This window comes from Lampetra fluviatilis, chromosome 37, assembly GCF_964198595.1.
Source record: "Lampetra fluviatilis chromosome 37, kcLamFluv1.1, whole genome shotgun sequence".
Taxonomy (NCBI): domain Eukaryota; kingdom Metazoa; phylum Chordata; class Hyperoartia; order Petromyzontiformes; family Petromyzontidae; genus Lampetra; species Lampetra fluviatilis.
This window is the reverse complement of record NC_136311.1, coordinates 5,368,737-5,384,473: the sequence shown is the minus strand read 5'-3', so window position 1 is coordinate 5,384,473 and position 15,737 is coordinate 5,368,737. Positions and strand designations below refer to the sequence as shown.

Genomic DNA, 15,737 nt, shown 5'->3' with positions numbered 1-15,737 from the left:
TCGGAGGAGGAGAAAATGAGAAAGGATGACGATAAAGAGATTGGATGAGGAGGTGAAAGAGGAGACCGGGGAGGAGTTCGAGAATACAGAGGAGCTAGAGCCAGGGGGGAGGGGGGAGGGGGGAGGGGGGAGGGGGGAGGGCAGACACAAGGGAGGAGGATAAAGAGGAGCAAGGAAGAGGAGGAGGAGATCAACAACAGGGCGGTGTAACGATTAATCAATCACGCTTGCGCCAATGCCAAAGAAGCCGATTATGGGCACGGCGGCGGAGTGTGGAGTCAGGATTGCCATGCCCCGGACTGTGGGCTCATAATATCACGGAGAGGGGAGGTGGTGGGGGGGGGTAGAGTGGGAGGGAGTAGGGTAGGGTGAGGGTGGGGGGCTGCGGAGCGATGGGGCAAGGAGGGGGGGGGAGGTCTGAATCTGCAGCAATCGCTGGGTTTAATCTGCGAGCCGGAGCTCTGTCGGTCGGGCGCTGCTGTGTGGAGCAGCCTCAAGCGCTGCGCTCTCTCTCCAGTCAGGTGCAGTAACTGTATCAGCTCAGAGCGCAGACACCACCACCACGACCACGACCACCACCACTACTTCCTCCTGTTCCTTCTTCTCTGCCGCAGCTGCCACTGCTCTTCCGCTGATGCCACTCCGGCCGACGCTGCTTCTTCTGCCGACGACGAAAGAAGAAGAAGGCAGGCGGAGAGACGAGCTGTAGATTCGGGTGCCCGATATCTGCGCGGCGCAAGACAACGCACCGCGGCTCTGGCTCGGGTCTGCTCGCTGGGCTGGGCTGGGCTCGGGGAAATGTGACTGGGGAAACACAACACGTTTTTGTTGTTGTTGTTGGTGGTGGTGGTGGGGGGTGTTTCTCCTCTCCTTTCGCTTGCTTTTTGCTTGTTTCGTGAATCTTCCCGTCGCTTGTTTGACACGAGGACTCTTGCGGTAACGCGCGGGTTGGCTCCGGGTTACGCGCGTGGCGACGTCTGCAGCCCGGCGGAACCCCCACGGCGCGCGACGTGGCCCTTGGTGTGAAACTCGAGCCGAGGACGCAGTCGCGCTTTTCATTTCCTCGGACTTTCGTGACGGCTGCGGGCTCCTGCAATTACTCCGACGACGACGGTGATTGATGATGATGATGACGACGAATCAGCGCCGCTTATTGCTCCAGCACATGAAGAGTTCACGGGCACAGTTGCCCACCACCACCGCCACCTCCTCCACCTCTTCCTCATCCTCCACCAACGAGCCCACCGGACCGGCACCCGAGCAGGAGGATTGAACGCGCGCAAGTTAAGAGAAGGGCGAACCTCTCTCACCATTCCGCTTTGGCGAGAACGTTCACTCAGACGAGGTGGAGCGCGCGGAATCACGGTGCCGGTGGCTCACTCGCTCACGCCCTTAGCGCGCGGATCGTTGGCTTCGTTTCGTTGTCATTGTCTACAAAACCTCATCGTCACATCGTCACGCCGTCGTCAGCCGCATCGCTGTCATCACATCCCTCGACCACTTTCGCCGCCGACGTAAGCTCTTGAAACGCGCGCAGCGGGGAAGGGCTGAGCGCATCACCAACTAGTCCGGGAAAGATCGCAACCCTCCTCAGATGAACAATCAGTCTCGAGCCGACCCAACCCGACCCGATCCGGCCAGGGCACCAGCCGGACCTGCTCCCCGGGTGCTTCATCCGCGGGTTCCCTTCGGCTGCCTTGCTGCAACCCACCGCCTTCTCGCCCGTGTTATCCACCCCCACCCCCCCCACGCTGACTTGAGATGAGCCGGCTACGCGTGAACGCGATCCTGGGACTCGACGTCAGCGGCAGCGGCAGCAGCAGCAGCACGGCAGGTAATCGAGTTGTGAGCAGCGGTGAGCGCGCTGCGCTACGAACCCGCCAATGATCCGAGTTCGATCCCCGCTCACGGCTAATAACGGGCGTCGATTATATTTGAACCGGTCCTGGGCCATCACGTTGGTCGATCCTAGCCTTGGATGAATTCCTGCTGCGGTGTGCGTGTGTGTGAAGGTCGGTACTGTGGAGACAAAGGCGGTCGGGCGTGAAGCTGGCCACGCACCGCCTCGTGCACTCTTCCGGCCTTCATAAGTGCTCGCTAACAGCACTTACCCCAACAGTCTGTTAAAGGCTACACGGGTGATCTTTGCCTTCATCGATAACAATGGAGCGAGACGTTATCGTGGTGCCGCTTCGCGCACTGCGCTACAAACCCCGGCGACCCGAGTTCGATTCCCGGCCACGGCAAAATAACAGCAGGGGTGATTATCTGAACCGGTCATGGATCTCCACTGTAGGTCGACTCAGCCTGAAATGAAGACTGTACTAAGGGGGAGGGTGTGAACACAATCGGATTTGCAGAGACAAAGGCGGCCGGGCGTGGTGCTGGCAACACCAAGCCCCTACGTCCTTCGTGTCGGCCTTCACAAGTGCTCGCTACAAGCACTTGCCCCAACAGTCCGTATAGACTACACGGGGTATCTTAGTCTTTGTAATAATAATAATGAGACAGAGTACTCTCTATACGAGGCTTCGTCAACATACTGCTGGGTAAATGTCCGCCTGAAGCCCTGTCTTTCGCGGGGGTGGGTCGTTTGACCATACTTCACCGCGCCGGTCCGTGCGGGTTGTTGACGACAAGGGGGTATTGGTCACTCGCCACTGATGCCGTGGTCGGGAATCGAACTCTGACGGGGCGGCCTCATAGCGCAGTGGGCCAACCAAGCCCGGTCGCGTTTCCATCGAAGTAGAACAAAATATATATTAAAAATGATGACACCCATGGCAATGATTTACCCCGGGACGTCTCTCTCGTTGAGTCTCAAGACTCTTGCTCGCGATGGTCCTGCCGCGCCGTGCATGTTTGGGCGATTCTATGAATGAGCGATTGGCTGATCGGAGTTGCTGCACGTGACGTGTGTGTGTGGGGGGGGGGGGCTGAACGGAGTTGCTGCACATGACGTGTGTGGGGGGGGGGCTGAACGGAGTTGCTGCACGTGACGTGTGTGTGGGGGGGGGCTGAACGGAGTTGCTGCACGTCACGTGTGTGTGGGGGGAGGCTGAACGGAGTTGCTGCACGTGACGTGTGTGGGGGGGGGGCTGATCGGAGTTGCTGCACGTGACGTGTGTGGGGGGGCTGAACAGAGTTGCTGCACGTGACGTGTGTGTGTGGGGGGGGGGGAGCTGAACGGAGTTGCTGCACGTGACGTGTGTGTGGGGGGGGGGCTGAACGGAGTTGCTGCACGTTACGTGTGTGGGGGGGGGGGGCTGATCGGAGTTGCTGCACGTTACGTGTGTGTGGGGGGGGGGCTGAACGGAGTTGCTGCACGCTACGTGTGTGTGGGGGGGGGGCTGAACGGAGTTGCTGCACGTTACGTGTGTGGGGGGGGGGGGGCTGATCGGAGTTGCTGCACGTTACGTGTGTGTGGGGGGGGGGCTGAACGGAGTTGCTGCACGCTACGTGTGTGTGGGGGGGGGCTGAACGGAGTTGCTGCACGTTATGTGTGTGTGGGGGGGGGGGGGGCTGAACGGAGTTGCTGCACGCTACGTGTGTGTGGGGGGGGGCTGAACGGAGTTGCTGCACGTTACGTGTGTGGGGGGGGGGGCTGATCGGAGTTGCTGCACGTTATGTGTGTGTGGGGGGGGGGGGGAGCTGAACGGAGTTGCTGCACGTTACGTGTGTGTGGGGGGGGGCTGATCGGAGTTGCTGCACGCTACGTGTGTGTGGGGGGGGCTGAACGGAGTTGCTGCACGTTATGTGTGTGTGGGGGGGGGGGAGCTGAACGGAGTTGCTGCACGTTACGTGTGTGTGGGGGGGGGGCTGATCGGAGTTGCTGCACGCTACGTGTGTGGGGGGGGGGAGCTGAACGGAGTTGCTGCACGTTATGTGTGTGTGGGGGGGGGGGGAGCTGAACGGAGTTGCTGCACGTTACGTGTGTGTGGGGGGGGGCTGATCGGAGTTGCTGCACGCTACGTGTGTGTGTGGGGGGGCTGATCGGAGTTGCTGCACGCTACGTGTGTGTGGGGGGGGGAGCTGAACGGAGTTGCTGCACGCTACGTGTGTGTGGGGGAGGGGGAGCTGAATGGAGCTGCTGCACGCTACGTGTGTGGGAGGGGGGGGGGCTGAACGGAGTTGCTGCACGCTACGTGTGTGTGGGGGGGGGAGCTGAACTGAGTTGCTGCACGCTACGTGTGTGTGGGGGGGGGGAGCTGAACGGAGTTGCTGCACGCTACGTGTGTGTGGGGGGGGGAGCTGAACGGAGTTGCTGCACGCTACGTGTGTGTGGGGGGGGGAGCTGAACTGAGTTGCTGCACGCTACGTGTGTGTGGGGGGGGGAGCTGAACGGAGTTGCTGCACGCTACGTGTGTGTGGGGGGGGGAGCTGAACGGAGTTGCTGCACGCTACGTGTGTGTGGGGGGGGGGAGCTGAACTGAGTTGCTGCACGCTACGTGTGTGTGGGGGGGGGAGCTGAACGGAGTTGCTGCACGCTACGTGTGTGGGGGGGGGGGGAGCTGAACTGAGTTGCTGCACGCTACGTGTGTGTGGGGGGGGGGAGCTGAACGGAGTTGCTGCACGTTACGTGTGTGTGGGGGGGGGCTGAACGGAGTTGCTGTACATCACGTGTGTGTGGGGGGGGGGGCTGAACGGAGTTGCTGCACGTGACGTGTGTGTGGGGGGGGGAGCTGAACGGAGTTGCTGCACATCACGTGTGTGTGGGGGGGGAGCTGAACGGAGTTGCTGCATGTCACGTGTGTGTTGGGGGGGAGCTGAACGGAGTTGCTGCACATCACGTGTGTGTGGGGGGGGGAGCTGAACGGAGTTGCTGCATGTCACGTGTGTGTGGGGGGGGAGCTGAACGGAGTTGCTGCATGTCACGTGTGTGTGGGGGGGGGGGGGGCTGAACGGAGTTGCTGTACATCACGTGTGTGTGGGGGGGGAGCTGAACGGAGTTGCTGCACGTCACGTGTGAGTGGGGGGGGAGCTGAACGGAGTTGCTGCACGTCACGTGTGTGTGGGGGGGGGGGAGCTGAACGGAGTTGCTGCACGTCACGTGTGTGTGGGGGGGGGGCTGAACGGAGTTGCTGTACATCACGTGTGTGTGGGGGGGGGGGCTGAACGGAGTTGCTGCACGCTACGTGTGTGTGGGGGGGGGGCTGAACGGAGTTGCTGCATGTCACGTGTGTGTGGGGGGGAGCTGAAAGGAGTTGCTGCACGTCACGTGTGTGTGGGGGGGGGAGCTGAACGGAGTTGCTGCACGTCACGTGTGTGTGGGGGGGGGGGGGCTGAACGGAGTTGCTGTACATCACGTGTGTGTGGGGGGGGGGGCTGAACGGAGTTGCTGCACGTCACGTGTGTGTGTGGGGGGGGGGGGGCTGAACGGAGTTGCTGCACGTCATGTGTGTGTGGGGGGGGGGGCTGAACGGAGTTGCTGCACGTGACGTGTGTGGGAGGGGGGCTGAACGGAGTTGCTGCACATCACGTGTGTGTGGGGGGGGGGGCTGAACGGAGTTGCTGCACGTCACGTGTGTGTGGGGGGGGGGGGCTGAACGGAGTTGCTGCACGTGACGTGTGTGGGAGGGGGGGGCTGAACGGAGTTGCTGCACATCACGTGTGTGTGGGGGGGGGCTGAACGGAGTTGCTGCACGTCATGTGTGTGTGGGGGGGGGGGGCTGAACGGAGTTGCTGCACGCTACGTGTGTGTGGGGGGGGGGCTGAACGGAGTTGCTGCATGTCACGTGTGTGTGGGGGGGGAGCTGAACGGAGTTGCTGCACGTCACGTGTGTGTGGGGGGGGGGGCTGAACGGAGTTGCTGCATGTCACGTGTGTGTGGGGGGGGGGGCTGAACGGAGTTGCTGCACGTCACGTGTGTGTGGGGGGGGGGGCTGAACGGAGTTGCTGCACGTCACGTGTGGGGCGGTGGGGGGGTGCTGAACGGAGTTGCTGCACGCTACGTGTGTGTGGGGGGGGGGCTGAACGGAGTTGCTGCACGTCACGTGTGGGGCGGGGGGGGGTGCTGAACGGAGTTGCTGCACGTCACGTGTGAGGAGCGGCGGCGCAGCGGTTAGCGCAACGCGCTACAGACCCCCCCCCACCCCCCGTGCCTGCCACCTGCGATTTGCTTCCCACGGACGGCAAAAGCATCAACGTCGAGTGCTTTCAGAAGCGGCCGTGGGCTTCCCCTTAGGTAGACTCAGCCTTTAAATGAGCAGCTGGCGCTGCGTGTAACCCATCAGAGCAGGGGAGACGTGGCGCTCTCTGCACCCCCCCACCCCCAACGCAGCCTCTTCCCGTCCCCGCTTCGTGCGTCGTGCCCACCTTAATAGGTGCTCGCTAACAGCACTTGCCCCAGCGGTCCTGTGAAGGGCTATCCAATGCAGGTCATTCCAGTGCTACTCCGGAGTCCCTCGACTCTCTCCTCTTTCAGGGCGGGGGGAGGGAGGGGGTCTTGCAACGACGTTTTGGCCAATTCCATTAACGAGCTTCGGGATTCGCGTGTGCGGTAATCTGCGGACCGAAAGGAGTGACACTCAGCACACTGCCATCTCCTGCTCACGTATAGCCCCGGCAGCCACCGCAACCTACAGCACCTGGCAAGCGCCTACGGTTGGTGACCCGCGGTCCAAAGCCTCTGATTTGTTTGTTCATTCGCAAGCGTCCACGCCTGTCATCTGAAGCACGCGGCGGCAGTCCGTCGAGACCACGAATCTCTCTTTGAAAGGGGGAGCCGGCGTGTTGCGATGCAACAATAGTGCGGGCTAATGCGCGGCCCTTCATCAATCCACTGCTAGATGAAGGCCTCTCCACGCATCTCGGTCATGGAGGGGTGGTTGTTGTTGTTGTTGTAGTCGTTTGACCATACTTCACCGCGCTGGTCAGTGTGCGCCGAGCGCATTTTTCGACTATCGTCTGAAAATTTCGGACGTCATCCGAATTAAATGTTCACGGCCAACTGGTGCTTCGCGGACAATGATGTTCGCCGTGGCCTGGTGGAATACGGAGCTCGAGTCGCCGGGGATATATACAGGGATGTTGAAATAGATTGACCCAATTTCAAAGCAGTATATTTCACGATGGCAACGTGTTACAATTACACTAAAAGTTACAAACGGTTTCATGAGTTATCAAGTTTTACTAACCATTTTATAAATGCTCTATGTGCCCTCCACGTGCTGTACGGACAGCATCGAGACGATAGTTGCATTCGTCCAAAACGCCTCTCAAAGTGTCTTCTTCCACTGAAGTCACCGCCGCCGTTATTCTGTTTTTGAGGTCACCAGATGAGTCGCTAATGGTGGCACAAAAACACGGTCTTTGACGTATCCCCACAAGAAAAAGTCGCAGGGTGTCGTGATGTCTGGGGGTGATCTTGGGGGCCAAGAGTTTAGCGCCAAGTCTTGGGGTCCAGCGACCTATTCAACGTTGAGGCTGTGTTGTCTTGCGAATGACTGAGGCTAGGGGCTGTTTGTGCGCTGGGAGAGGCATATAGCGGTACTCATTTGAAACTCTATGCCCCGCCCTTTCAAGTGGTAAGAGTTTCATTCATGGGCGGTTCGTGGTTGCAGAGATATAGCGATTTCAAATCGGGTCCATACTTTTCGAACACCCGTATATCATATCCCCAATACGCTAACCAACCGCGCCACTCACCATTCCACCCTTGCACGAGTACAATGCGTGCGGGGTAGAACAATGAAACAGAACAATGGAAATTGCACGCAGCGCTCAAATTTGTTGCGTGTGTTTTCATAGTTTTTCAAAAGTGTGGTGTCACGAACGCGCCAGACAAAGCCTCGACCACGAGCGGCGGGCGGCGTGGGAGACTTCTGCCACGTCTGTCGCCAGGCGCGGTGTTCTTGTCCTTGCGCACAAAATCGCTTCGTGGGTGACGCTGCACGTAGCGAGCAAAACAACAAAAACAACAAAAGACGAGAGACGGAGAACGAGCGATATTGACGGGCAGGAGGGAATTGTTATTGTGCACGTATGATACTTAACATAACGTATTCACAGGGATCACGCGACGCCCTTGTTACCGCCCTTGGTATGTTGAAGAAAACGTTGACGGGGTGAGTCTCACAATGTGCGTGCACTTGCCCCAACAGTCCGTTGAGGCTAAACGGGGGATCTTTGTCTTTGTGCAACCAGATTTGCGTTTGCTATTGACGCCGGGCGCGAGTTTGGTGGGGTGCGTCTCACTTTCCGGAGCGTCTTATACTCCGGAGAATACAGTGTACACGTTCAAGGCCTCCCCTAGGTTAACTCAGCCTCAAATGAGTACCTTGTGCGGTGTGTAAACATCAGCACTGGGGAGACAAAGGCGGCCCGTCGTGGTGTTGTCCACGCATCCCCCTCGTGTGCCGTTCTGGCCATCGCAGGTGCTGCTTGCTGACAGCACTTGCCCCTGCAGCCGGCAGGGATGGATGTTATCGCTTTGAGACCACACCCGCATGAACCATCGACACCGGGCACGGGTCTACTAGGGTGCGTCTTATAATCCGGTGAAATCGACGTATGTGTGTGTGTATGTATGTATATACAGATGGGGAGCGGTAGTGTAGCGGTTAGCGCGCTGCACTACGAACTTGGCGACACGGGTTCGATTCCCGCTCACGGCAAACACCAGTGACGATTATCTGAACCGGTCCTGGGCCTCCCCTAGGTCGACTCAGCCTCAAACGAGTACCTGGTGCGGTGTGTAAACATCGTCGCTAGGGAGACAAAGGCGGTCGGGTGTGGTGCTGGCCACCCACCCCCCCTCGTGTACCGTTCTGGCCTTCATAGGTGCTCGCTAACAGCACTTGCCCCCACAGTCTGTTAAGGCTATACGGGGGATCTTTGATATACAGAGAGAGAGAGCGCTATAGCGAGGCAAAGGCGTATTGCAAGACACGAACCGTGACATTTGCGGAATGGATTTCTGTCTGGCTCTCAAGGCGTTGTGCCTCCAGACGACACCCACGCGTGCCTCGAACATCGCGGTACCTGTGAACAGGTTGGGGGGGTGGTGGGTGTGTGCCTCGTGGGCTCTCCATCAGCGGGAGGCGAATTACTCGGTTCACCGATGAAGCGGTGGGATCGTAGATTTGTATTTATTGAGAAGTTAAGTGGTGCGACTGGAGGCCTGGAGCAGTTTGGAACTTGGGTGGAGGGCGGGTGCGGGGGTTGGTCAACCCTGCCCTTTGAATGAAACTAATTGACATCAGTACGTGAGTTTGTTTTAATTTGGAGATTGCCGTTTGTTTGACCATACTTCACCGCTCTGGTTAGGGCGGGTTTTTACAGGAGGACGTACCCAGGAGGGTATCTTGTTATAAGCAGAGACTCCGAGTGAGTGAGTGAATGTGTGTTATTGCCAAATATCTATTATTCTAGGCCATCTCAGACATTATTGGAATCCACACCATCCGATCGCCTCCGGATCAGACATCATTACCATCATCATCATGATCATCAGCAGCCTTGATAACTCCACTGCTGGATAAAAAAAAAACTCCTTCCAAGTTGTTGCCGTCTCTCGCGGGATCCTGCGAGGTGTCTAAAGCGCGCACATCGTTTCAATTCGTTCAAGCGACTCTGCGCATATACCTGAGCACAACCAGTGCACACACTCACGTGCCTTGGCTGGGGATAAATAACCACAGTGTTCATTCCAAGCAGCCGAGATCAAATAATTAATCTCTTTGTTGTTGCAAAACGTGCCTGACCTGGATATAACATGGCGCAATTAAAATCGCCGCGGTGCAATTGAATTTCAAAGGGGCATTTCCCGTTGCTCAGTGGCAGAACCAGCGGCTCGCCGTCGGAAGGGTGCGAGTTCACATCTTAATTCGGGGTGGGTGGGGGTGGAGTTGACTCAGCCGATGGTTGCCCCGGGGTCGACACAACGAGTATCACCTTGTACCGAAGTAAACAGCAGTTTCCCTGTGGCGAGACTCGCCTCCCCTCCCCCTTGCGCCCGCCATAGGAATGTGGAATTTCAACGATTGGCTTATATGGAGCATCGCACCAACGGTCATTTGAATTTTCACTTAAATGCGTTTCGTGAAGGAGGGTCATTGCCCGAAACGTCGCTTATTACATAGACGTTTTCTTTTGAGAACATGACGCAGTGATATTCACGAACGTGTTGGAGTGTTTGTTGTTGTTGTTGTTGTCTATAGATGTTGGCTGTGCTTGTGCACCAGCGCAGTCAATCCGTGATGTTGATTGCCGTGGCGAGATGCCAACGACCTCTCCTGGTCTACAGGAGGTTGTGGGTTCGATCCCCGACCCTGACGCCTGCTGCTGTATATTTGAAGTTTGCGTGTCTCTCTCTCTCTATGCCCACGGCTGCATGGATTTTTCTCCGGGTCCGCCGGTTTTTCCCTCAACGCTTAGACTCAACATCACGCGTTTAGAGTATTTGGACGCTTTACATTTCCACGTGATGACAAGCCCGCTTCGTCGGGCTATCATTCGTGATCGCCAGGTAGCTTCTGCAAAAGAGCGATATAGCTCAGTGGGCCTTACCTGGTAAAACAAAAAAACAGAGTTTACGTGTTTAATCAACTAAAGTCCCTCCTTAATCGGTGTTCTTGGGGATAACATTGGCCGCAAAAACCCACGTGTTAAACCCAAGTCACTTCTCTAACACGCACGGAGTGGTGGGGGCCGAGTGACCAGTAGCCTCACCATAAGTTGTGCACATGTACACACACACACACTATATATATAAAAAACCTTAGCTCCCTGCATCAATACGAACAGATTCAAATTCATGAGGATGGTTGCATCTCACGGGTTGCCAATGTCGGGGCAAGGGGGGGGGGAGGTGGGGGGGCCTCTGTGAATGAGCGGCGTCACCGCGAGGCCTCACGCGTACGTTCCGTGTCAGCCAGGCGCCGCGTGGACACCCACAATACAAAGAGGGTCGCGCGCGTGGCGCGCCTCGATCGCCACGCGCGCCAACGATTTCCGCTCTCGTCCAATGCCCGGCGAAGTTTGCTCCGAAAGATGAAAGGCAACGTTCAATCGCCGGCGTCGTCTCGACAGACTGTTTGGGGCGAGTGCTGTTCGCGAGCACCTACGAAGGCCGGCACGGTGCACGAGTCGGCTGGGTAGGGAGCGGGGGGGGGGGGTCAAGAACCACGCCCGGCCGCCTTTGTCTCCGCAGTGGCGATGTTTACTACGCACCGCACTGGATACTCATTTAAGGCTGAGTCGACCTAGGGGATACCCAGGACCGGTTCAGAATTATCGTCACTGGTGTTGGCCGTGAGCGGGTTCGTAGCGCAGCGCGCTAACCGCTACATCACTGCTCTCAACGACCACTACCACCACCACCACCACCACCACCCTCTCCGTCCCCAATTTATGTCGGGCTATAGTTGACCTCAATTCACCTTCACTCGACCACTCTGACGGGCCTCTCTGCGCCCCCTGAAGAGAGCCCATTAGCCCGAAACGTCGCCCAGTATATCTTTATTTTGAGTCCACACAGTGCGATTGACGAAACGCGTTGTATTTGTTTTTTTTTTTGCTCGATTTTTTCTCTCAACACAATTGGCTTCTCGTGTTAACGGTGTGAATGATTGGGCGTGCACGATGACGGATGGTCAAGGATCACGCCGAAGTGGCAGCCACAAGGAATGGAACGCGTCCGACTTGAGGACGTCCCACCGGGGAGGAGAGATGGAGACGTGAAATCATCCCAGCTTCGTGCGCAGGAGGCTGCGTGGATTTCTGCGTCGCGTGACCCCGATCGGCGTACGGCGACTGCTTGGGAGTGGCCATCATCCAGCAGTGGATTGATCACGGATAATCCTGATGATGATGATGATGAATTCAACTGGCAGGCCTTCATCCACTGCTGGATGAAATCCCCGCCCCCCCCATCCCCGATCCCCACAAACCTTCGCTTATTCGTTATTCTCTCACGACCCCGCGATGCAAACAACAAACGACCCGTGACCCAACAGCCGCACCGCAACACGAAACTTCAACCGATTCCGTCGCTCCATCTCTCTCTTTTTTTTTTTACGATTAGTGGAAACAAGAAGATGCTCGGTGTATTCGGCACTTTGCTTCGTTCATCATTTCGTAATTTATTTATTTTTAAACTTATCTTTATGTAAAACCCCCACCTCTCGCTCACTTTCTCGCTCACTCTCTCGCTCACTCTCTCGCTCACTCTCTCGCTCACTTTCTCGCTCACTCTCTCGCTCACTCTCTCGCTCACTCTCTCGCTCACTCTCTCGCTCACTCTCTCGCTCTCTCTCTCGACGGTAGACGTCCTCGGGCACCTCTCGGAGTCGTAACCCGCCTGCCTTCGCCGCGAAGCCCTTCGGGCTCTCTTAGCCCACAGAGAGCCGCGCTTGACCCCCGGTTGAGCTGAACGCGGCGAAATGCGCGATGCTGGACGCTCCTGTGCGGCGCGCTTTGGAACGAGCGCGCAGGAGCGCACGACAGCACGGGAACTCCTCCACTCGGCCTCTCTGCGCGTGCGTGCGCGCGTTCCTGCAGGCACGGCCGATGCGCAGCCCCGCCGCTCCGCTGATTTGATTATAAATATTAGATGGTGATTTAATGCAGCGATTGGCGGAGAGCCATGCTCGGCTGTGTCCGGCGTAATCAGCGGCGGCCGAAGATGATGAAACGCTACCGCATTCGCGCTCATATCACCACAACTCCCGCCGCCCCCCTCCCGGCCCCTTCGTGCCCCCCCACCCAACACCCACCCACTCAACCACCCCGCCACCCCCGCCTTCTCCCCCCACCGCCCCCCTCCCCAACTTCAACCTCCCCCCCCCCCACACGCTCCTCTCTCCCTTGACGCTCACCCGGGCACGCACTTGAAATTAGGCATTCACTTGTTGTTGTTGTTGACGGCCAAGCCAATTCGTCTATGCCACCGCCCAAGAGGCGACGTTTCGGCCAACGGTCCTCCCATCAGAACAGACGCCTTTCAGTCAACGGGCTGTTGACCGCTTTTCTTCAGCAGTGACACCACGTCGTCTGTTGTATCATGTGAAGTCTCCTCCAGGGTTAGGGTTACCGACAATTGAGTTATTTGTGTGTGCGTGTGTGTTCATTCCCTGCTATCGTGTGCGTTGCGCACCACTGACCCGACGCGGGGCTAGATTTTGGCGGAGATCGTGACGACACGCTCGCTTCAATCCACGATTGGCACGGCTCGCTGCGTACGGCGCGAAAGAAGTTTCGACGCACGTGCGCATTCGCGTTTCGCAATAACCACTCGCGCTCACGTTGTCGCGCCCATTCGGGAAGGAGACGTCTAGGTGAGCACGCGACCTCTCTCTGTCTCTCTGTGTCTCTCTCTGTCTCTCTGTGTCTCTGTCTCTCTGTGTCTCTCTGTCTCTCTCACTCTGTGTCTCTCTCTCTCTGTGTGTGTCTCTCTCTGTGTGTGTCTCTCTCTGTGTCTCCGTCTCTCTGTGTCTCTCTCTCTGTGTCTCTGTCTCTCTGTGTCTCTGTCTCTCTGTGTCTCTGTCTCTCTGTGTCTCTCTCTCTCTCTGTCTCTCTCTCTCTCTCTCTGTGTCTGTGTCTCTCTGTGTGTCTCTCTCTGTGTGTGTCTCTCTCTGTGTGTCTCTGTCTCTCTGTGTGTCTCTCTCTCTGTGTCTCTCTCTCTGTGTGTCTCTGTCTCTCTGTGTCTCTGTCTCTCTGTGTGTCTCTCTCTCTCTGTGTCTCTGTGTCTCTCTGTCTCTCAGGCGACGTGACCAACACTCACTGCAGCTCGTCTCTCTGTGCTTCATTCACTACCTTTCAAACACACACACACAACACACAAACACACAACACACACAACACACACACAACACACACACAAACAACACACACTCACACACAACACACAAATAACACAACCCACACACACACAAACAACACAACACACACACGAACAACACACACACAACACACACACAACACACAAACAACACACATACACACACACAAACAACACACACACAAACAACACACATACACAACACACGAACAACACACATACAACACACACACACACAACACACAAACAACACAACACACAAACAACACAACACACATACACACACACGAACAATACACACACAACACACACACACAACACACACACAACACAACACACACACACACACGAACAACAAACACACAACACACAAACAACACAACACACACACAACACACAAACAACACAACACACATACATACACACGAACAACACACACACAACACACAAACAACACAACACACACACAACACACAAACAACACAACCCACATACACACACACGAACAACACACACACAACACACAAACAACACAACACACACAACACACACACACAACACACAACACACAAACAACACACACACACACGAACAACACACACACAACACACAAACAACACAACACGCACAAACAACACAATACACAAATAACACAACCCTCTCACACACACACAACACAATCATCACACACGCACACACCAACCAAACACACACGATCAACATAAACCTCACGTAACACAACCCTCTCTCACACACACACAACACAACCCACACACACACACAACCTCACACACACAAACAACACAACCCACACACACACACACACCCCACACACAAACAACACAACTCACACACACACTAACCACACACAACAACAACCCACACACACCAACACCCCCCACTCACCCCACTCACACACACACACAACACACACACACAACACAACTGACTCACACACTAACCACACACACAACAACAACAACCTTCACACACCCCCCCCACTCACCCCCACACACACACACGCAGGGCTCGGATTCGTCTGCCTGCTGCTGCTCTGGCTGTCTCCCGCGAGCACCAGCGACTGCCCCAAGAACTGCAGCTGCTACATGCTGCCCGTCACCGCGAACTGTCAGTCGCTGGGTTTCGTCAGGATCCCATCGGGGCTGCCCAGGAACAGCCACCGAGTGCTCCTGCAGAACAACCGCATCACGGCGGTGCCTCGCGAGAACGCCCTCAGTCCCGACACCGTTGCCCTGTCGCTCTTCTCCAACAACATCACCATCATCCAGCCCGGAGCGTTCGCCGCCTTCTCTCGGCTGGACGAGTTGGACCTCGGAAACAACCGTTACCTGCAGTGGCTGGACGCGGACACGTTCCTCGGTCTCGTGAACTTGCACACGCTGCACCTGTACCGATGCGGGCTGCAGGAGCTGCCGGACAGGGTGTTCGCCGGTCTCAGGGGCCTGCAGCATCTGTACCTGCAGCAGAACGAGCTGATGCATCTGCAGGTGATTTGGTGACGGTGATGATGATGATGATGCACGCACACGACACGCGCATGGCACGCTTTGTCACGTGTCAGTAGTGTTGTTGTTGTTGGTGTTGTTGTGGTGAGTGTAGAAAGCCGTTGCTCTTGCAATGAAAAACAAAAATAAGAGACGCGTGGATTGGTTTTAATATTCGGATCTCAAAATCCTCCTGTGCTCGGAGCACTTAAAGTAAGCTGTTTTTATAAGAATAGGTTTTCCCCTTTTTTCTGGCAACAAAACAGCTGTGTTAAGATGTTAAAACACCAAACTGAAACCTTTTACAAGGAATCATGCCTGCATTAACCACAATACTTGTTGTAAGAATGCAAAAAAAAACCTTACTCTGATAATATATGCATTGTCTTTGAAACTGACTGGTCCACACCAGAGACAGCTTTCTTTTGAGCCTCGTCTCAAACGGTGTTAGA

The 15,737-nt window shown here is 56.5% G+C and overlaps 1 protein-coding gene across 2 annotated transcripts in view; it reads left to right on the top strand.

The window, feature by feature from the left end:
* The first annotated feature begins 417 nt into the window (after positions 1-417).
* The window catches only part of LOC144945281 (reticulon-4 receptor-like 2), a 32,286-nt gene continuing 16,966 nt past the window's right edge, over positions 418-15,737 (top strand). The window contains exons 1-2 of one of the 2 annotated variants that reach the window (XM_078873672.1): positions 418-1,834; positions 14,807-15,288. In XM_078873672.1, coding sequence (XP_078729798.1) covers positions 1,762-1,834; positions 14,807-15,288 — 555 coding nt within the window. In that variant the 5' untranslated portion in view covers positions 418-1,761. Of the gene's footprint in view, positions 1,835-6,478; positions 6,604-14,806; positions 15,289-15,737 lie in introns of those variants that run through there. The other variant, XM_078873673.1, reaches the window with a different exon arrangement.